The sequence below is a fragment of the Lactuca serriola genome, chromosome 7, assembly GCF_051521515.1.
Source record: "Lactuca serriola cultivar US96UC23 chromosome 7, Lser_US96UC23_V15, whole genome shotgun sequence".
NCBI lineage: Eukaryota > Viridiplantae > Streptophyta > Magnoliopsida > Asterales > Asteraceae > Lactuca > Lactuca serriola.
Window position 1 is genome coordinate 97,987,553 of NC_136414.1, and position 23,289 is coordinate 98,010,841.

Genomic DNA, 23,289 nt, shown 5'->3' on the forward strand with positions numbered 1-23,289 from the left:
TTTTGGATCCCTTTGCGCGTGAGTTTCTAGTCGTGTGACTTTCTTGTAATTCTCGGGAGCTAGCGACAATATGCACAGGCCATGCGCTTTTGAACCATGGTCGTGAGTTTTTTTCATTGAGGATCGGACTTGCAATATGGACGCACAGTCTAGCCCTAGGTCGTGCGCTTTTCGTTTCCAGCCCGTGGAATTTGGAGCTAGCTCGTGCGAATTTTTTTTAAACCTCAATGGCATGGCACGGGTCAAAAAAATGACCGTGAGTTTTTTTGTCTTCCCCCATGCGTTTTATTTCTGTAAACATCAAACTCACGATTTTTTATGTTTTTTTTTTCAAAACCAAATTTTCTTTGACCATTAGATAGGAAAGTTATTTGTGCGGAACTTTCAAAAAGACGCAAAAGCATTGCAACATGGATGAAATAAATAAAAATAAAGAAAATAGAAAGAAATACTCCCGAGTTGCCTCTCGGTTAGCCACCCTTGTTTCAAGTCTTTGGCTCGACTTTGCCCTTTAGATTCACTCAATGTAGTCTGGGCGTTCCAAGTTGTCAACCTCCATGTCTTTCTCTTGGAAACCTACATAGAAGACCTTTAACCTGTGACCATTAACTTTGAATACTTTTCCAATTTTGTTACTCTTAATCTCAACTGCACCATGATCAAATATATTAGTAACAATGAACGGTCCCACCCACCAGGACCGTAACTTACCAGAAAATCATTTAAGTCAAGATTCATAGAGTAATACCTTTTGCCCAATCTCAAAGGTCTCACGAGAGTGGTACTTATCATGGAATGCTTTGCTCTTGTCTTTGTAGATGCGTGAACTCTCGAATGCTTCATTTCTTATCTCATCCAACTCTTGGATCTCTAACTTTCGATGAACACCCACTTCATCAATTTTCTTGTTTAGCTTTTTGACAGCCCAAAAAGCTGTGTTCCAGTTCAACAGGGAGGTGACAAGTTTGCCAAACACAAGTCTATAAGGTGACATCCCAATTGGAGTTTTATGTGCAGTTCGGTATGCCCAAAGAGCATCTTCTAATCTCAAACTCCAATCTTTGCGGTTTGTGTTCACTGTTTTCTCAAGTATGGACTTGATTTCTCTATTTGATACTTCAGCTTGTCCATTTGTTTGCGGGGGATAAGTTGTGGACACTCGATGTTGGAGTCCATACTTCTTGAGAACCGATCCAAGTGTTTTGTTGCAGAAGTGTGTGCCTCTGTCACTGATCAAATCTTGTAGATTTCCAAATCTACATAAAATGTTAGCCTTGACAAAATCTACAACAACTTTAGCATCATCAGTTCTTGTTGCCTTTGCCTCCACCGATTTGGAAACATAGTCAATAGCCAAAAGGATGTATAAATTCCCAAAGGATGAAGGAAAAGGACCCATAAAATCAATACCCCATATATCAACTATTTCACAAACCAAGATGGGGGTCAAAGGCATTTGGTTTCGGGAACTCAAAGAACCAGTCATTTGACATCTCTCATATCTTTTACGAAAAGTGTAAGAGTCATGAAAGAGTCGAAACCAATAAAATCCACACTCTAAAGTTTTCCTGGCAATTCTTTGTGGACCAAAATGCCCTCCACAAGCATAACTATGACAAAAGTTGAGGGTAGATTATACCTCATGTTCTTCAACACATCTTCTGATTACCTAATTTGCACAATGTTTCCAAAGGTACCGTTCATCCCAAATGTACCTTCTCGCATCTTTCTCTATCTTATCTCTCTGTGACCTCGTGAGATCGGGTGGGAAGTTTCCCGTGACCATGAAGTTGCATATATTTGCATACCAAGGTGGTGTTTGGATAGCAAACAAGTGCTCGTCTAGGAATGTGTCATGGATGGGAGCCGCATCTTCGGGTTGGACTATTCGGCTCAAATGATCGGCGACTAGGTTCTCTTTCCCGCGTTTATCTTTGATCTCAATATCGAACTGTTGCAAAAGCAGCATCCACCGTATTAACCTCGGCTTTGAATCTTTCTTTGTGAGTAAGTGCTTTATGGCTCCATGGTCTGAATATATGAACATTTTAGTTCCAACGAGGTATTGTCATAACTTCTCTAGTGCAAACACAATAGCAAGCAACTATTTTTCTATCGTGGTGTAGTTGCTTTGTGCACTATCAAGGGTCTTTGATGCATAGTAGTTGACATGATGTGCTCGATCCACCTTTTGACCTAATACCGCCCCAACCGCGGTATTGCTAGCATCGTACATGATCTCGAAAGGAAGATCCCAATTTTACGGTTGACTGATGGGTGCGGATGTCAATAAATCCTTCAAATGATAAAATGCACTTTTGCATGCATCACCAAACTCAAAAACGGCTTCCTTTTATAAAAGTTGACACATCGGCATCGTGATTTTGGAAAAATCCTTGATAAACTGCCGATAGAAACCTGCATGGCCAAGAAAAGAACGCACTTCTTGAAAATTTGTCGGGTATGGTAAGCTCTTAATAACATCTATTTTGGCCTTATCAACTTCTAAACGTTTTTTTGACACCGCACATCCAAGTATCAAGGCCTTGTCAACCATAAAATGACATTTTTCATAACTAATGACTAAATTCGTGTCAATGCACCTTTGTAAGATTTTGGTGAGATTTTGCAAACGTTCATTAAAAGAATTTCCATAAACAATAAAATTGTCCATGAAAACCTCTATGATATTTTCGACATAGTCTAAAAATATGCTCACCATACGTCTTTGGAAGGCCACGAGTGCATTGCACAAGCCAAAGGGCATGCGTCTATAAGCAAAGGTGTCTAAAGGACATGTGGATGTGGTTTTCTCTTGATCTTCCGGGGCAACCAAAATTTGGTGAAAACTAGAAAAACCATCAAGGCAGAAATAGTGAGGTTTCCCAACCAATCTTTCTAGCATTTCATCAATAAATGGCAAAGGGAAATGGTCTTTGTGGGTGGAAGCATTTAACTTCCTATAATTGATACAAATCCTCCACCTGTTTTGCACATGGGTGGGTACCAAATCGCCTTCGGAGTTTTTGACAACGGTGACCCCGACTTTTTTCGGGACTACCTGAACGGGGCTCACCCATTTACTATCTGAGATACGGTAGATCATACCTGCATCCAAAAGCTTCATGATTTGTTTCTTTACCACCTCCATCATGGGTGGATTCAATCTTCTTTGTGCCTCTCGAGTTGGTTTGAAGTCTTCCTCCATGAGAATCTTATGCATGCACAAGGAAGGGCTCAACCCTTTTATATCAGTAGTTGTCCACCCAATAGCATTCTAATATTTTTTCAACAAGGTCACTAACTCATTTTCTTCTACAATAGACAACTAGTTGAAGATAATGACAGGCAAAGTCTTCTCTTCTCCAAGGTATGCATACTTCAATTGATCTGGAAGAGTCTTTAATTCTAGTTTAGGTGCCTGCACAAAGGAAAGAAGAAGCTTTGTGTTAGAAATGGGAAATTTCACATTACTACTATTGTACCTCATTTTCTTCTTTTCTGCCATTATCTCCACAATTTCGAGCAACTCTTCATCTAACATGAAATTTTCTGCAATCTCTTTGACTGAATTGTTAACAAAATTCCTGCTCAAAACAAACTCCAACCAATCAGGGTTAGTCAAGTCAAAAAACTTTTTAGTCAAAGGCTGGATTATATCAACAAAATTTATACAATGAACATGACTTGGGTACCGCATTGCTTCATAAATATTGATGTTGATGACCTCCCCATCGAATTCCATGGACAATGTACCATTGTAGACATCAATCTTTGTTCTTTCTGTTTTCAAAAATGGTCTACCTAAAAGTATGGAACTCGAGGTTGGGTGGTCATCATCTCCCATATCAAGCACATAAAAATCTGCAAGAAAGACAAGCTCATTAACTTGCACTAAAACATCCTCTAATACACCTTTTGGGTGTACTATAGAATGATCTGCAAGTTGGATAATCACCCTGGTTTTTGTTAAAGTGCCTATGCCAATAGATTTATAAACAAAATATGGTAAAACATTAATTGAAGCTTGTAAATCTAGCATAGAACGGGGGACATATAGGTTTCCCAATTTGCAAGGAACAGTGAAAACACCCGGATCCTTGCACTTTGGGGGCATCCTTTTCTGCAAAACTGCAGAAACTTTTTCATTTACTTTCACTGTCTCATTACCTCACAGCTTCTTTTTAGAGGTGCAAAGTTCCTTAAGGAACTTAGCATATCTAGGTACCTATTTGATCGCATCTAAGAGGGGAATGTTGAATTCAACTTTCCGGAACATTGTCATGATCTCACTATCTTCTCTCTCTTTTTGGTTTCTGCTCAATCTTGATGGAAAAGGTGGTGGTGTGATCTTTGCTTCTTTCTCTTCCGACTTCTTTTTGTCCACCAGTTTTTCTTTCTTTTCATCCTTCTTTGGTGGTTCTACTATCACCAACTCCTCTTCTTCTTCTTCTTCAGACAACTTCTGACCATCATATTTGTTTCCACTCCTCAAGCTAATTGCACAACCATTATGCTTTGGGTTCTTTTTAGTTTGAGGAGGTAGCTTTCCTAGATTCTCTATTTTGCTCACCGATTGAGCAATTTGTGCCATTTGTTGCTCAAGATTCTTGATACTTGCCTTGGTTTCTTGCTGAAAACTTTGAGTGCTAGTGGCAAGACTTTTGACTATGTCTTCTAAGGACATACATGACGACTCGACTTGTTGAGGAGGAGGTTGTGGTTGCCTCGGTTGGTAATTTTTTGTGGGAATGGAGGCCTTGATTGGTAATGGGGTGGTGGTCTTTATTGATAGCCCATGTTTTGGTTGTTGTTCCACCTTTTATTGCCTCAGGGTTGATCATAAGTTCTTTGATTGTTCCCGGAATAGCCTCCCATAGCATTTGCTTCTTCATATTCTTAGTCTTGCAATTGAGGACACATATCAGTCAAGTGTCCCACTTGAGTGCAAATGCCACAAGTGCGGGGGATGGATTGCACACCTTTGCCCTTAGCAAGCATCATTACCACCTTAGTCAACTCGGATAGTTGAGCTTTAATTTGAGGAGTGTGCACCTCTTTTACACCTCGGGGTGCATCCGTATACCAATCTTCATCTTGACTAGTATGATTTGAATCCTCCGCCATGTTTTTTATGAGATCCTGAATCTCAGTTGGGGTCTTATCGGTCAAATACCCTCCACTTGAAGCGTTAATAAGTCTTCTTTCCCAAGTAGTCATGCCTTCAATAAAGTATTGAAGGATTTGGTACTCACTAATACCATGCTTTGGGCAACTGGCACAAAGCTTTTCGAACCTCTCCCAATATGTATGAAAGGATTCTCTCTTGTGTTGTTTGATCCCAATTATGTCTCTTCTTAGGGTCAAAGCTTTCATTTATGGGAAGTATTTGTCTAAGAAGAGGCGTACAAGATCTACCCATGTGTTGATAGTCCCCGGTGGGAGGTCATAAAGCCAATCTTTTGTTGAGTCTTGCACTTCAAAGTGGAATGCCCTAAGCTTAATTTTGTCCTCGGTGACATTGTGTGGTTTCATGCCAACACACACAACATGGAACTCCGTGAAGAACCTGTGGGGATCTTCGTTTTCCAAGCCTCTAAAGGTTGGGAGTAAGTGGATGAAACCGGATTTCAATTCAAGGATTTGTGGCTGTTGGATAGGTGATGCAAAGAGGTTGGTTAGTAACCTCTTGCCTCGCCCATTGGCAAAGGGTTTGTTCGGGTGGTAGGTTTGGAGGTGGATTCCCTCCATGGTTATCTCCCATGGTATGAGTAGGAGTTGAGGTTTTTGTGGGTGTAGTGTTTGGGATAGTGTGAGTAGGCAAAGAGAGTGGGGTGGTATTTATGGGTGAGGATGGTTGAGATGATGATGAGGGGTTTTATGTTTCAATTTCTAACACACTTGAGTGGGGTATATCCTCCCAAATGTTGATTATCGGAGGGTAAATGATGAAGAAGTTCCAGATACCGGTTGCCTCTTATGAAGCTTTGCTTGCTTCCGTAGCTTCTTTGCAGTCTTCTCTATCTCCGAGTCAATTGCAAGTGGTGTACCTGTACGAAAAGATCTAGGCATAAACAATTAGTAACACTATATCCCCGGAAACGACGCAAATTTGTTAGGAGTGTCAAACTTGACAAATAATAGGGTAAAATAGACTCCAAATGCAATGATTTAATGCTACAAGGCAAGCAGGGTCGAACCATAGAGACACGAGACAAAAGTCTATAACTTTTTGCACAAGGTATTTTGGTCACAAATGGGGCTTTTGTCTGCAAAAGTCAAATAACAAAAAAATAACAATCAACTTTGAAACATGCGGAAAATGAAATAGATTTGTAAACAAGTTTTAAAAGTGCTTCAAGTTCTGGTTCTCAATGTTGTCATTTAAGCAGATTATAACTTGATGTAATTTGTGATTGCTATTCGATGTTGGTACTGAAAGATATTAACACGCTCTAATACCTCTCGCTTGCCAAATTATCTAACCAAAACGCTCTTTCACTAGACCTAGCTTTACTAATTCAATCTAAACACGCTCTTAGATTGCATTGAAAAAATGCATTAAGTTTTGTACAAGCTTCCCAACAATGTTCAATTCTTCTCATATGCTCGAAAGTGTGAAAACATGTGATATATGTCTTACAATAAGAAAACTTAGTGCTTGCTGCCAATTATTAACTTTATAGAACGATTAGGTGCCCTAAAAGTATATTAACTACACAAAAATTCAATTCATGAAAGTGGCCAATCAAACACAAATCAAAATCAAGGATTCTAGTTTAAACAAAAACATAATCACTAGAATAAAATCACAAATGAAGCATCAAATCATATGCTTCAAGTCAAGCAATCAACATATTTTGAACAAGAACTAGAAACTAGGGTTTCTTAGCCACACATGGCCAAGAACAAATCGAACAAGAATAAAGATGGAATTGGAATATTTAATGCTTACAAAAATGAAATCAAAGTGTTTGCAATAAATAAGTATTCTCAAAAGCTTCAAGAATTCTCCCAATATTGCCCTAGATCGCCCTAAACTGCTCCAAAAACCATTTTGTCCTTCAAAATGACGTCTCCTACTGTTTTTATTAATGTTCACGTGCAGGCCATGAGGCCATGTGTTTTTGGCATGGCCATGCCTTTTGCCCTTGTGTTTTTGGCATGGCCATTTTTCTTGACCATGTGTTTTGGCATGGCCCATGCTTTTTGCTAAAATTCCAAAAAAGTATTCATTGTTGGCTCCATCTTCAATCTAGCTTCACCACATGTCATGTTGCTCAAATATAAGATGACAAAGGAAAAACACGACCCGTGTCGGTGTAACAAGAATCACGTTTCAAACATAGTCCTTTGCTGTGATAATAATGCACAATAACTCGGGTTCCATCTTCATGTTTTCTGCCATGGAATGACCGGTTCATCTTCTTCTCACGCTCCAAAGCTCCAAGCGTCCAAGCTCCATGTATCCATGTTCCATAATGCCTGCAAAATAAATCAAAAAATGGTGAAGTACCAGACATCCTGGATGAAATATACAATTGCCCTAATAATCAACTAAATGTAAGAATTATGAAGTAGAATGCTATTAAAGGACGGAAATAAACATGCAAAATAGGTGTATAAAATGCACCTATCAGTTATGGTTCATGAGATATGGTCGAAATACTGACAGGGGGTCAAAGCTGCCACCAACATCCTTTAACTTTAGATTGCAGATTCTATCTCCGTGTGATCAATTCGATCAAATGTTTCTTGACAAAATCATCTTTCAAGCATTCCTCATAATCCTTCATAAGTCCCAAGCTCGATTTTAAGCTCCAAACGTGCATCCAACTGCTCCCAAAGCACTGCTCCACTCGAACTATCTGGAATTGACATAAAAACATGAGCAGTACGAGAATAGTAACAAAATACATGAGATGAACATTTTTTAAATAAATGACGTGAAAATGTACAAAATATGATGCAAAAATGATGATAAAAACTACCCTATAAGATGCAAAAAATGACATCTAACAAACCTCCCCAAGCTTGAACCTTACTTGCCCTCCAGTAAGAAAAAAAAAACATTATAAATAGATGGAAATATGTAGATGGCGTAAAAGAATTTAGAATAAAAAAAAACTTAAACTAAAGTACTTCACTCTTTTTTTTGTCACATGATCAGATTTCACAACGAAGAAGTTCTAATGAAATCACTACCCAAACAATAGTCTCAATATCTTATATTAATGATTCATAATTATATTTAATTTGTTAAACTAAGCTTGAGCATATAATTTTTACGAAGAACTAAATTTATGAAAATAGTGTATTTTTAAAAAACATTTGATGAAAATTCATTTATAAAAAATTAGGTAGACCAACCCCTCCATTTTTTCTAAACTCGTCCAGTAAACGCGGTAACCTCCATTATGGACAGGAAATACAAGCTTACCCATATGATTCCGCTATCGAGGGATCAATCTGATTATACCACAACTCTTTATATTTAACCTGCTTGCTTCTTCACTTCGACTTGAACTTGACTTGGATTTGACTTTGAATTGCGGATTTCTTCAAGTTGCTTGATGTACCATTTCCAACATATATATTGACTGCGCATGAATTTTACTTTGTGGCCTACCATATATTCAATACTTCAAAAATGATAATAAACTGTGAAACTGTGGGTATAACAAGAGTTCTCTCCCAACCTCAAAAGGCGCAGAAACTATAGGGTTCGGCACTTCAAGGAATGATAAGGGTTATCCAATCTAGGTTCTTTTTAAAGCATTCAAGGATATTATTTTCAAAACACTGTTTGATTTTCCATTCCACACATTCGTTGTAAATATTATTTGACTCTAATGTTGGTTCATAATGAAAAATTTTAAAGCACTTGAAAAGATAATTTTTAAAATTGATTGTAATAAGACCGCTATTTTCGGTAACTATCACACTTCATCTTAACAGATCTATTGAATGTAAATAACATCCTCATCTCATGTAAAATATTTCAATTTTCTTTGATTTTTTTTTGAATGCAGAAAATTAAAATAAAAATAAATAGAAATATAATCTTCTTGGGTTTTTTGTTTTTATGAATGCAAAAAAATAAAAAGGAAAATATTTTTGGATTTTTTATTTCTTTTATATGCAAATGCAATGAAGAAAAGAAAACGCAAAAAAATGTAAAATTTTAAAATTTCAAACGAAAAACTGATAAAAATTAAATTGTTTAAGAAAAAATGCAAATTTTTACACTACCCCCTCCCGAAGCATAAAATGATGCATTGTTCTCAATGTGAAGTGAGGAATGAACAGCTCAATAAATAATATAAAAACAAAAAGGGTTGTAGCTAGGAAAGAATGTACTTGATAAGGTTGCAGAAATATGATTTTGAGGAAGATGTGGCGAAAAAACTGAATTTTAGCAACTCTGTCGATCCTCTGATTTCCCCAAGCTTGCTTGTAGTGCGATTATCTCTTTATTGAAAGCATAAAAACTAAAAACTACTCATCGAGTTGCCTCCCTTAATGTCGCCCTTTTTAAGGTCCTCGACTCGACCATGCCTGAAGACTAGATTACCAGTAAGTGAAGATTTTGGCACAAAAAATTAGCAGTACCGTGTCCCCGGCAACGACGCCAATTTGTTAACATGTTGTCGCGCACGTATTAAACAAATAAAATTATCACTACTAGTTGCACTAAAAATAGAGCACAGGGAAGCAGGGTCTAATCCTCAGGGAGATAACCTAATGGTCAATGCCTTTTTGCATCAGGCACAATCTAGTCAAGAGAGAAATTAAAAAAGGGGTTTTTTTTACTAAACTAAAAACTAAAAATGCGGTGATATTAAATTAAACGAAAAGCAATAATAAAAGCAGTTTTAGCACTGCTGCGACTTTGCTAATCATGCAACTGATCTAGATCTGCTTATTCGGAATGCGTTCTATCTAAGCTGGTAATGAGAAAAACTAAAAAGCTCTAGTAATTTCTCTTTTACCTAAATTAGTTAATCAAAACAAGCTCTTCGATTAACCCTAATTTTTTATTGCTAAATTAATTAAGCTCTTAATTAAATCAGAAAAGTTGCATTAAGTTCTTTGTAAAATTCCCAGCAATAGCTAATACTTCTCACAAGCTTGGAAGCTTACAAATATGATTTTTACTATTTATACCAGAGTTAAATACCAATATGGACCCAATCTGATACTTGTTACTTTTACCAGCTGACATGAACAATTACGAATTGTATTAACTGATTAACTGAAATGATAAAACCCTAATTAGGTCATCAGACAAACAAGAATTCAAATCGAACATTCATTAAGAACAAAACTGAAGAATCTAGATAGAAACACAACTCAAAAATCAGATCTAATGATCAATCACATGAAAAGTACTTGTCTTTACAGAACTGAAAACTAAGGATTTAGCCAGACATGGCTAAATTCTGATAAAAACAATTGCAAAGAGACATCAAACAACCAACCTTACTAATCTACTTGATGGAGATGATCCACAACCTTCAGATATTTAGAAATCAATCAAATCGGAGAAGAAATGCCTCCAAAATCACATTTTCGTCGTCTGGTACCTCTGGAATCGCCAACTTAGGTTACATGAATGCTATCACGGTGTATTTATATGTCTATTGGCAAAAACGATGCGCATGTGATCACATGTATTACCGAAAATGCCTCACGAGCCTTTTAAATAAAGTACAATAGCATTTCGAGACAATTTCACCAACCTACGATCGCATGGGCACAACCTTCGATCGCATGTTTTGAATTTTCTCTCCCAGATGAATTTTTGACACAAAAAAGCTCAAAGACAAGTTGTGACCAAAGATGCGATCGCATAAAGGCTCCATGCGATCGCATGGATGGTATTTTGTGATCCCATGTTCTTCCTATGATGTCCGAAATTTTGTCTACTTTTCATATCATGTTGAGTCACATTAATCGGAGTTATTGTTCATGAGACATGGTCAAAATACTGACAGGGGGTCAAAGCTGCTAGCAACATCTTTTAACTTTAGATTGCAAATTCTATCTTCGTGTGATCAATTCGATCGAATGTCTCTTGACAAAAGCATCTTTCAAGCATTCCTCATAATCCTTTATAAGTCTCAAGCTCCATTTTAAGCTCCAAACGCGCATCCAACTGCTCCCAAAGCACTGCTCCACTCGAACTATCTGGAATTGACATAAAAGCATGTGCAATACGAGAATCCTAACAAAATATATGAGTTGAATATTATTTAAAACAAAATTACATGAAAGTCTACAAAACATGATGCTAAATGATGATAAAAACTACCCAATAAGATGCATAAAATGGCATCTAACAAGCGCCCCGATCTTCTCCCTTTCAGAAGGGAAGGAAGATTTTGTAGTTTACTGTGATGCGTCTAAGCAAGGGCTTGGCTGTGTACTCATGCAACGAGGAAAGGTCACTGCCTATTTCTCATAACAGCTTCAAACTCACGAGGTCAACTACACCACACATGACCTTGACCTGGGAGCAGTAGAATTTTCCCTAAAGATCTGGAGGCACTACATTTACGATACAAAGTGCACATTCTTCACGGATCATAAGAGTTTCAAGCACATTCTCAACCAAAAGGAGCTCAACATGATGCAACGACGATGGGCGGAGCTACTAAATGACTACGAATGCGAGAATCAATATCATCCAGGCAAAGCCAACGTAGCAGCAGATTCCCTAAGTCGAAAGAATACCCGAGCCACCGAGTAAAATCATTCACCATGACCGTCCATTCACACCTGTCCACGCAGATTAAAAAGGCTCAACTGAAAGCCTTGAAACTCGAGAATGTCGTGAATGAAGCCTTGCGAGAAATGGAAAAGAAACTTACAGTCAAGGATGATGGAGCTTATTACCTCATCAACTGAATATGGACACCAAAGTTGGAGTGTACAGAGACGTTGTCATGAACGAGGCTCACAAGACTAGATACTCCATTCATCCTGGTGCAGACAACATGTACCTAGACCTCAAGAAACTTTATTGGTGGCCAAACATGAAGGCAGAAATCGCCACCTACATGGGCAAGTGCCTGACTTGCACTAAGGTCAATGTAGAATACCAGAAGCCCTCTATTTTGCTACAAAAACCATAGATACCAGAGTGGAAGTGGGAGTGGATAACCATGGACTTCATAACCAAGTTGACCAAGACGACGGGTGGTCTTGACACCATTTGGGTGATTGTTCATAGGTTGACCAAATTCGTGTACTTTTTAACAATAAAAGAGACCGACAAGATGGAAAAGCTAACCAGGACATACATCAAAGAGATTATACGATTACATGGTGTTCCAATATCCATTATCTCTGATAGAGATAGTAGATTTACCTCACGGTTCTGGCAGTCACTACAAAAGTCCTTGGGAACCAAACTTCACATGAGTACAACTTATCACCCTGAAACTGATGGGCAAAGCAAGAGAACCATACAGATGCTGGAAGACATGTTGAGAGCTTGCATGATAGACTTTAGTAAAGCTTGGGATACCCATTTACCACTCATCGAGTTTATATACAACAATACTTATCACACAAGCATCAAATTTGTGTCGTTCGAAGCCCTCAATAGCCGCAAGTGTAGATCACCTCTGTGTTGGGCTAAAGTGGGTGACATGCAGATAGCAAAGGGGCAAGTTCCTAGCAGCACTCTCACCGGCCCTGAGATCATAAGAGAAACTACATAGACGATTTTACAGATCCATGAACGATTAAAGGCATCTCGGGATCGACAAAAAAACTATGCAGATAAGCGACGCAAACCCTTGGAATTCTAGGTTGGTGGTCGTGTGCTGTTATAGTCTCACCCTGGAAAGGAATGATATGTTTTCGAAAACGTAGGAAACTAAATCCAAGGTATTTTGGACGATTCGAAATCCTTACTATGCAAATCATGGACAGAGAGGTCAAAAGGACAAAACACAGCTGCATAACCATAGTAAAAGTCTGTTGGAATGCCAAGCGACCACCTAAATTATTTTACACTACGTAACTACCATGGTAGGACAATACTTCCACATACAAAAATGGTTTTTCATTACACTACACATAAACCGTCAATTCGGCTTTGTGAGACACCTCTTCAAGTACTTTTTTGAGTACCTACAAAAGTCCTATATTATAACCAGAATTTGTTGAAGGGAGAGAGTGACATTTGTCTATGGATCTATATGGGACTGGAAATCTCGCACTTAAATTGTTAGCTACGGTTAGACCGGCAGGTCCAGGGTGACTAATGTCGTACCATTCTGATGCCTGAAGAACATCATAACAAGCCAACTAGTATTTAGCATGGTTATAATAACTCACATGGGGAATTAACTAATACATTTGGTATATGGGGCTAACATACATTCAGCCAGTTTTATTTAATAATAAAACTACATACACTATTTTATGGTACAACTTACATTTCTGGAGACATACATTCAAAGGGTTTTACACAGATACGACTATAGTACATTATTTTTCAGTATAGTACAACTTAAATTTTTGGAAACACACATTCAAATAGTTTTATCAATATTAAAACTATATTATACTACATCCAAGTACAAAAATACTTATACATTTTCGGTCTTAGGGTTTCCAAGACTACAATACACTTTACAAGAAAATATTGGATATTTTAGAATCACACTCTTTCAAATAGCAAATTTTTCTCGTACAAATGCTTATGAACTCACCAACTTTATTGTTGACACTTTTTCTAATCTACTTGTATTCTCAGGAAATTAGTAAACATGTGCTCATAAGGATTTTATAGATGGGGCGTTGCAGCGTCACAACACATATTTTTGTCACATGTATTTGGAAATCAAACAAACATTGATTCGAATACAATGTCAAATATTAATATTTATCAATACGATGGTTGTATTGCTTTTATCTCTATTATTCAATTGTTATGATATTATAAATGAAGTCATCCACCCTCAGACATTTATGCCAGTTCTCGGTTTGGTGAGTGTCAAATTGTACCAAATGACAATAGCACTTCGAGAGTAAGAGTATATCGGAATTTGTTCAATCCGAAATCATGGTCTAAAATTTGAGATTTCATCCAGAGAGCTTGAGATGTGTACCGTGCAACAACAATGTATTCTAATTCGGTTGTTGAAAGAGAGATACAGTGCCACTTCTTAGACGACCAGCAAACCAATCTTCCACCGAGGAATTGACATCCTTTGGAGGTGCTCTTCCAGTCAAGTTGTAGGTCACCATAGTTTGAATCAATGTAAGGTTGCAACAAAAAGATTTCATTTACAGGATACTAGATTCCAAGGCTCTTTCTCCCTTTGAGGTATTAGTAAATTTGTTTTTCCTCCATCAAGTGAGATATTTTTCATATTAGCCTGTAATCTTTCACATAAGAATGTTGAGAACAAGATGTTAGGGAGACTTGCAGTGAGGTATAGTAGTAATCCGATCATTTCTCTATAATTCATGTCGTTAATGGCTTCACTAGTTAGATCTAAAAGGATCGTGTGTCTGTATCCCATTGGGACCTTTACATATGCACATGAATCCATTGAATACTTTTTAAATCTTCATAAATGTATTTCTCTTGATGAATGAAGATTTCTTGATTGGTTTGTCTATCCTATAATCCAAGGAAGAAACATATTTCACTATTCATACTAATTTCGAATTTGTTAACCATCTTTTTTTCAAAATCAGTGACCATTGTCAAATCGGTCGATCTGAAGATGATCTCATTAACATGTATCTGGAGCAGCATAAGATGCTTCCCTTTTTATCTTCGTAACAAAGTAGGATTAAGAACTCCTCTTTGAAAACTAGATCTCTTCAAAAACCATGTATGAGTTTCAGAGCATGCACACGGATCATGCGTAAGTCCATCAACAACTTTCTGGAGTTCCTAGTATGACTTCAAATAAGCCAGAATTACAAAACCAATGAATTATTGAATATAGACTTCACTATTAAGTTAGCTATTACAGAAGGAACTTTTTACATCCATTTGATAAACCTTGAAGGCCTTATGAGGCGCAAATGCAAGAAAGATACGAATGACTTCAAGATGTGCAACAGGTACAAATGCCTCATCATAGTCAATACCCTGAATATGTGTGAATCCTTTGGCAACCAATCTTCCTTTGTTTCGGACAATTACTCTTGTGTCATCAATATTGTTTCGAAAAACCCAATGCGTTACGACAATTTGGTGATCCAAAGGAGGAGGGACAAGGGTCCATACTTGATTTCTTATAAGATTCTATTTTTCGTCATTTCATATCTAAGGGTCGTGCGCCGGAAGTCGACTATGCAAAGGCTTTGGGCCTTAAGGAGGTAATGTTTGGAGCTTTTGGAAGAAGACAATGGTGGTTATGAGATCTAAACATTAGAATCATGTTTTGGGCCGAAGGGTAGAACCGGAAATGTCATAGGTCGGGTTCTTGCATGAAATATGGATTTTTGTTTGAGAAGTTTTTAGACCAAGATATTTAGATAGTATTTTATTACTCTTCATTAACTTCAATGGAAATAAAGATCGTTGAAATCGGAGTTGAAATAAAGAACTTATGATCGTTTAAAGTTACGAAGGTTTTGGGCTTAGTCTTGTACGTTGAGCGTAAATGGAGTACTTTGTGCATACGAACTACACTGGTCGTAAATCGAGTACATTGAACGTACGCGATGATTACCCAAACCCTATTTCCATGGTTTAAGTCATTTTTAAGCTCCTTAACTTCCCCAAACTCATCCCATTCTCAGCCTTCACCTCTCCAAAACCCTCCTTTGAAATCCTAACCCTAATTTGAGCCTTGTAAGCATAAACAAGGTGCTTTTAAGTGCTTTGCAGTGTTCTTGGTGCACCTTCAAGAAGTAGAAGGAACTCACTAAAGAAGCATTGGTTGCATTGAATTTTGTAGATCCAGACCTTGTTCACCTTGATCTTTCTTTTGGAGGTATAAAGTTTGAATCTTGTTGATGTATTTTTTTAGATCTAGCTAGTTTTGGATGTTATCAACTTTTCGTCACTTTGGTGCATAAAGTTTAGATCTTGAAAGTTAGTAACCTTGTTATGGATAAAGTAGGAAACTTTATCTATCTAAACTTCATTTTGATTCAGATCTGAAGGTTGAAGACTTGGACTTTATGGATTAAGTTGAAAAAGATGCACTTTTGGTCCCTTTTAGACATAAAGACTAGATCTTGTTTGTTGGGACCATTCTAATGGATAAATTTAGAAACTTTATCCATTATGAAGCTATTAGGAACCATAAAAAATGTAATCATGGTCCTGCTATCCCTTCCATGCAAGATTTGTGATGTCTAAATTGATTAATAAGTTAGGGTTTTTGTATATGGACCTTCCCTAGCCATGGAAAGTCATAAATGTGGAAACTTTATGACTTAAGAAAATGTTTTGAGGATACATCTGAGTTTGGGTGCAAATTCCTTAAGTTATTAAGTTCTTAGTGAAGGAGTGGGGTTAGGCTATGATGGGCGTACTTAACTGCCTTGGACATTGACTTTTGTTGACTTCCGTTGACCATTGACATTTGATCAAGTTTGATGTTAGGTCACACTTGAGAGTTTTGGACTGTTAATTAAGGTTTTATTTGGTTTTGGTAATTAGCAGATTCGTAGAAGTACACAGTCCAGAAAGGGAAACACCTCTCAGTTTTTCGGGTTTCTTCATTTCAGGTGTGTTTCACCTCATTGTACATTGGGTCGAAGGAACCAATATCGGCCCAATAGTTTTAGTTATCCTAAGTAAAGGGATGCTATACAGACTATATATAGTTATGTAAGATAGACTGGGGACTCTTGATCTAAGCTTTCTTGTATGTTCCTTGTTTAGTTGTGGCTCTAAGGTAGGATCACCTGTCGGGGTGTCTATCTCACCTCTGAGTATATAAGGTTATGCATTCCTTGGATTGTTGTTATTTAGTATGCTTCTATACTGTACTACTTTGTTACATATGCAGCCTGGTATATAGGATATTGCAATACTTTAGTGATCTGTTAGATCCTTATCGTAATCTATAGGATGTCTCTTTGTGGTAGTGATCTGTAGATTTGTATGTTTACCTGTACTTGTTGGTTATCATCTAGTGAAGTGCCCTAGGGAATATATGTGGTCATGTATTATAGCCTGAGAACTCTTGATCTATGCTTTCTTGCATGTTTCATGTTTGGTTGTGGCTCTAGAGTAGCATCATTTATTCGAGTGACTATCTTACCTTTGATTACTTATTCTTATGCATTTCATTGAGGATAACTAGGTGCGGGAGAGTGTGTGGTGTGAGGATCATTAGGCGCTACTGAGTGTATGATTGATTTTTTCATGTGTTAGGTGCCTACTTGATCCTGATTGTTTATATATCGACATATGGCATTAGTGGGTTGAGGCGGTCCTGCTTTGTGATGTATGCCAAGACACTCGGTGTAGGCCAGCTTTAAGCCACAGGCACGGAGGCTATAAAAGAGCAGTTGAGTTGAGGAGGTAGACCAGCAAACCCTAGGTATTCCAGCCCGATGGCTGAGTGGACCTGATGCATATGTGTATGTTTATCGTGTAGGGAGTTGTAGGTGTGACTATACACATTCATTAGCAACAATGAAGATTTTGCACTCTATAGTAATCTGGTTTTCAATAAATGTATTTTGAATAAACGGTTTTCTTCAAAATGGTTTTTTAATTAGGAAGCTCTATTTAAATAAAATGAAAATTATTTATTGTAAAAATGGGACGTGACAATTTGGTATCAGAGCCTTGTTTGAGCGAATTGGAGGAACACTTGTGTGAATCTAGTCTCAAACTTGGATCCGAGAGTTATTGCAAAATATTTCTGAAAAGGAATTTATAATAAAAGGGTTGGGTTAGGGATATGGGCTCCGTCTCTTGTCATTTTCTTGTTTCTTTATTGGCTTGGGATAAAGAACATAGGCCTTGACTTAACTTTAGCTTTTTAGGAAGATGTGGTGTGTATAGTTAGTGTTAAAACAGTTGTCGTGCATGATTTAAACAAATAAAATATAAGTTAGACTACTCTATTGCACTAACAGATAGTACAGGTAAGCAGGGTCGAATCCTCAGGGACACGTCAAAAAGTATATGCCTCTTTGCATAAGGCATGAAATAATTATTGACAAGTGAATAAAACATTAAAATGGGGGTTTATTTCTGAAAATTTCAACTAATAAAAATTGGAAATCATAAAAGAATAACTCAATTTAAAGGTTGGGAAATTTCAATAAAGAGAAAACAATTCTTATTCCGCAGTGACTCCCCTAATCATGTAATTAACCTTCAACACAATACTTGAATGTGCACTTGTTTAAATTGGTACTGAAGTTCGTTAACAAGCTCTAATGACCTCTATTACAGAAATCATTTAATCAAAATAAGTTATTTGAATTAAACCTAACTTTTTACCAAATTAACCAAACAAGGTCTTGATTAACAAAGAAAAGTTGCATTAGACATAATGTAATTTCCAAGTAAAGTGCAATACCTCTCACAAGCTCATAGGCGTAAAAACTTGTTTTTTCGAAGAATAGGAACTCACTGGAAATTGCAAAGTAGATGAAGGGTCTAGTTAATGTTTTGTTCTAGGATTTTATTGTAATAAGTTCTTTTGAGTCTTTATGCAGTTTTGGTAGGATGTTTGTTAGTTTACGGTCAAGCAGTAAGTTTACGGCCGTAAGCCTGTTTACGGTCGTAAACCCAGTGTCCGACCCAAGTCCGCTATATATAGGGGTTATGTAGGTCATTAATGGTTGTTGATGCCACAATAGTTCACGGTCACAGAGCAAGTTGTACTAGATGTTTTTATGCAATATAAGCATGTGCAAGATTGTTTCAACTCGGTTTCTTCTTTGTTTCTCATTCTATTTGATTGTGTGATTGCTTAATCATTGGTAAAGATCCATTTTCAGGACCTTACAATTGGTATTAGAGCAGAACTGGTTTCAAAGCATCATTCAATCGAGTTTTCAGCCGTTTAAACTCATATTCTTTAGTATTCGAGATTAGGGTTTGGTGTTTTCATAGCAAAGGGGGTCAAATCTACATCAAACTTGCGTTTTCTGAGATTTTTGGGAGTTTATTTCCAAAAGATTACGACCGTAAACCCTGTTTATGGCCGTAAACTCAAGCACATTCAAGAGGCGTAAAGTGTGCTCTTGAATCGTAATCAGTGCTTCTTAAAAAACCTTAAACTGCTTGACCGTAAACACAATTTACGTCCGTAAACACACTAACTGTAAACTCAATTTTTGACAATTTTTATTTTTCTAATTTTTATGTTTTAAAAAACAAAATAAATGGATTCTCAAAGTCAAGCACATCATCATCAGTTGGATTCAGTCATGGGCACCACTACACGTATTCCAAGACCGTTGTCTGCGGATGGTTTTACTGAATGGAAATACCGGATTGAAAAGTACATTAAATTGAAGGACCTTACAATTATAGAAGCATCATCAAGAATCCCGTAAGAATAACCACAACTGTTGCAGGGCAAGTAGTTGACAAAGCTATTGAAAATTACACATATGAAGATTTTGAGAAAGTGGAAGAACAAGAAAGGGCTTTGGCAACTCTGACCATGGCTTTATCTCCTGATATAGCTCAAGGTTTCAGAGAGTATACTTCAGCAAAAGCTTTGTGGGAAGCTTTGATTGAGGTATATAAATGTAACAAGGACATGAAGGAAAGCTACCAGGATATGCTGCGTCAAAGATTTAACATGTTCAATTACATTCCTGGAGAAACCCTGGAGGCACAGCTACAGCAATTACATTCTTGACCAAGTCTAAAATAAATAAAAAGCTACTAAATGGTCTTTCAAAGTCATGGGACATGAATGTAGCTGTCATTAAGAAGATCAAGGATCTCAATCGCCTTACTCTTGCTGAAATAATGGCGATCATCAAGGCTTGTGATATTGATGACAAACAGCGGGAGATAAATCATGTGAATTCATATTCGACTGCAAACCTTGGGATTTCCTCTAACAATGCTCTTTTATCTCTTACCTTTCCCTCTCCATGTCAACATTTTGCTGCTCAACATGCTCAGACTCAACCCTTTTCCACTTCATCAGCTACTTCAATTCCTGCTACTTCATCCATGCCTTTTTTCCAGAACCAATCATCTGTTGCTTCTCAAGTTGCTCCTTCCTCAAATGTGGATTTTTCCTCAAATTCTAAGGAGTGTGATGAAAATCTTGCTCTTGCCACATGACTTGTTAACTACTACAATGCTCTTGTAGTTGGAGATCTTCCACCATAATTGTCATTTGCTTATCTAGATTAGATTCATCCATAAGATGTGGAAGAAATGGATATTACATGGAAAATTGCCATGCAAGTGTTCAGAGCAAAAAAGTTTGCGAAGAAGACAAGGAAGAATAACTAGGGGATGAGCGCTGACAAAAAGGTAGGGTTTAGCAAAGGGAAGCTGCGTTGTTTCAACTATCACGAGTCGGTCATTTTGCTCGTGAGTGCCCGAAGCCAGATAGAAGATTAAACACTGATCGGACAATGGTTGCACTGGGAAACAATCGGGTTGCTAGGTCATCAGTGAGAAGGCTATGGTTGCCCAGTCATTTGACTGGGAGGACCAGATTCAGGCCCTAAACATCTCAAAACCTGAAAATGTTCACTTGGCCCAAGTTAAGGATGAAGCTTCCGTGAAGAGTGTTGCAGCTGAAGAAAAGATGATGGAGCTTCAGTTTGCATTGATGGTATCTTCTACTTCAGAACCAAAGAAAAATGAGGTAAGTTTGCCTTCTTGTTCTCAAGCTTGTATTGATTATGTTAAAATTCTTTGCGAGGAAATAGAATCATTACGTAGAGAAGTAGAGGACCTTATATATAAGGGCCATCAACTTAGAAAGGACAAAAACCCTTAAAGGCCCAATTAGAGACAAAAATAAAGGACTTTAGGAGACTTCAGGAAGACTACAGTAATAAATGTGAAAACTATGATTATATCAAGAGACAAAATGTTGAGTTAATTGCTGAGCTTGATACATTAAAAAATAAATTTGATACTACAAACATTGATTTTAAAAAATATGATGTATCAACCGAGGTAGTTGCCAACATGATTGACCAGTGCCTATAGTTTAAACAAAACCAGAAATAGGTTTTGGGATATGATAATGTACCTACTCCTTTTAATCACACATATCAGTATCACCCTTTGACAAAAGAGGAGATTGCCAATGAATCATTCATGGTTTATGGAAAACCAACCGGTTTTGTTTCATGAGGATTTATTAATGTTGAAAATACTAACGTTTCTACTTCCCTTGCAGATCAATCCTTAAATCAGTCAAAGCATGAAGTTGAAGGATCTGTTTCTGATGATAAATATGAGTCTGAACCTGAAGTTTTAGTTTTAAATAAAGACTTTATTTTTCTAATGTTAAAAGTGACAATGTTTTTTGTGATTTTTCTTCACCTGCTAATACTGGTTTGAATTGTTTTAAAGTGTTTGATGAGATGTTTGATAATTATTATGCTTGTAATGATGCTAATAAAAACTCACCATTTCCACAAGTCACTCCATCCTTTACGCCTTCACTTATCTCACAACCTGCTTCTTGTTCATGTTCATGTGAGAAAAGTAAGGGTGTCGGTAAGGAAAATAGATCTGAAAAAGGTAGTACAAGTTTTAATAATAACAAACAGATTTGTTTTAATTGTGGTATTGGTGGTCATATACCTAGGAATTGTCTAAATAGAATGTTTGTACATTATACGTAACAAAGAGGAGAGAACGAATCTTAAGGAAGGTCTTTAACTAGAAAGTCCTCTAGAGCTCGTTCTCGGAATGATGTTTGGAAATATGATTGTAGTAGAAAAAGGGCAGTTTTTTAGAATTATAAACAGGTTTTTCGTACCAAAGTCCCAAACAGTTTTCCAAAACCGAACACGGCTCAGCCAAGACCGGTTTCGTCAAGGAGCAGCTCTGGATTTTCAAACACATCTGGTAGAAAATCTAAGTGCTCAATGCAAACTGATAAGAAACCTACTTCAAAACAATTGGTGACTGTTAGGAAACCTAATTACCAATGGATGCCCAAAATAAACTCCAATCTATCATCAGAATCCTCTAAAAAGTTAGAAAGTAAAGATAAATCTGAAAAAGTGAAGGGTCAACCCGGGAAAGTGATGACCTGGGTCCCCAAATCTGGATGATCCCGCACATTTTGTAGGGACAGTTGCGGGGGAATGTCTTCAGACCTTGGTTCGTCGACAGCGGCTGCTCCCGGCATATAACGGGAGATATCTCCCAACTGAACAACATTCAATATTTTAATGGGGATATGATTCCTTTGCGGGTGGAGAAGGTGGCCATATCACTCAGAGAGGAACCATTACAAATGGAGTGTTAAGTTTCGAGAATGTTAACTTTGCTCCTGAGTTAAAGCATAGTTTGTTCAGTGTGTCACAGATATGAGACAAAGGCTATTCTACACATTTCACTAACAAGGAATGTATGATTTTCAAGCCAGACATTGTCATCCCAGAAGAATGGATTCTTGTCAAATCTAATAGAGATGGAAATGCTTACATTACTGATATGAATAGAACCATTCCCTAAAAAGTTACTTGCTTCTTTTCAATGGTTTCAGAACCAAATGCAATGTTGTGGCACCGAAGACTCGGTCATGCTAACTGCAAAAACCTAAATCGTCTTGCTAAGAATTTGATGGTTCATGGTTTACCTGTCGGAGATTTTATAACATTTGAGAAGTGTGTGTCATGTGCCCAGGGTAAACATCATAGGAAACCACACCTGCCAAAATAGGTCAATTCAATCAGTCAGGTGCTCAAATTATTACATGTTGACTTGTTCGGTCCAGTCAACGTCCTAAGCATCAACAGAAGTTCATACTGTCTGGTTGTAATTGATGATTTCTCTCGTTTTACGTGGGTCTTCTTCTTATCCAACAAAGCTGGGGTTGCAGATCTGATAAAGAAGTTCATAGTGCTGATTGAGAACCAAACCAATAACCGGGTGAAGGTGCTTTGTACCGACAACGGAATAGAGTTCAAGAATTCTATTCTAGATCATTTTTGCGCATAAAAGGGGATTATGCGTCAATACAGCTCCGATCACACACCTCAACAAAATGGTGTTGCTGAAAGGAGAAATATAACTTTAAAAGACGTTGCAAGGACGATACTGTGTGTCTCCAAGTTACCGGTTTTATTTTGGGCTGATTAGATGTTTGATATGTGTAGTATGTGGTTTTT

General features: G+C 37.4%; 1 protein-coding gene across 1 annotated transcript; it reads right to left on the bottom strand.

Moving 5' to 3' along the window:
• Positions 1 to 3,328: 3,328 nt before the first annotated feature.
• Positions 3,329 to 4,117, bottom strand: LOC145064250 (uncharacterized). The gene has a single exon (XM_079011733.1). The coding sequence runs from the start codon at positions 4,115 to 4,117 to the stop codon at positions 3,329 to 3,331; it is 789 nt and encodes a 262-aa protein (XP_078867859.1).
• Positions 4,118 to 23,289: the final 19,172 nt, after the last annotated feature.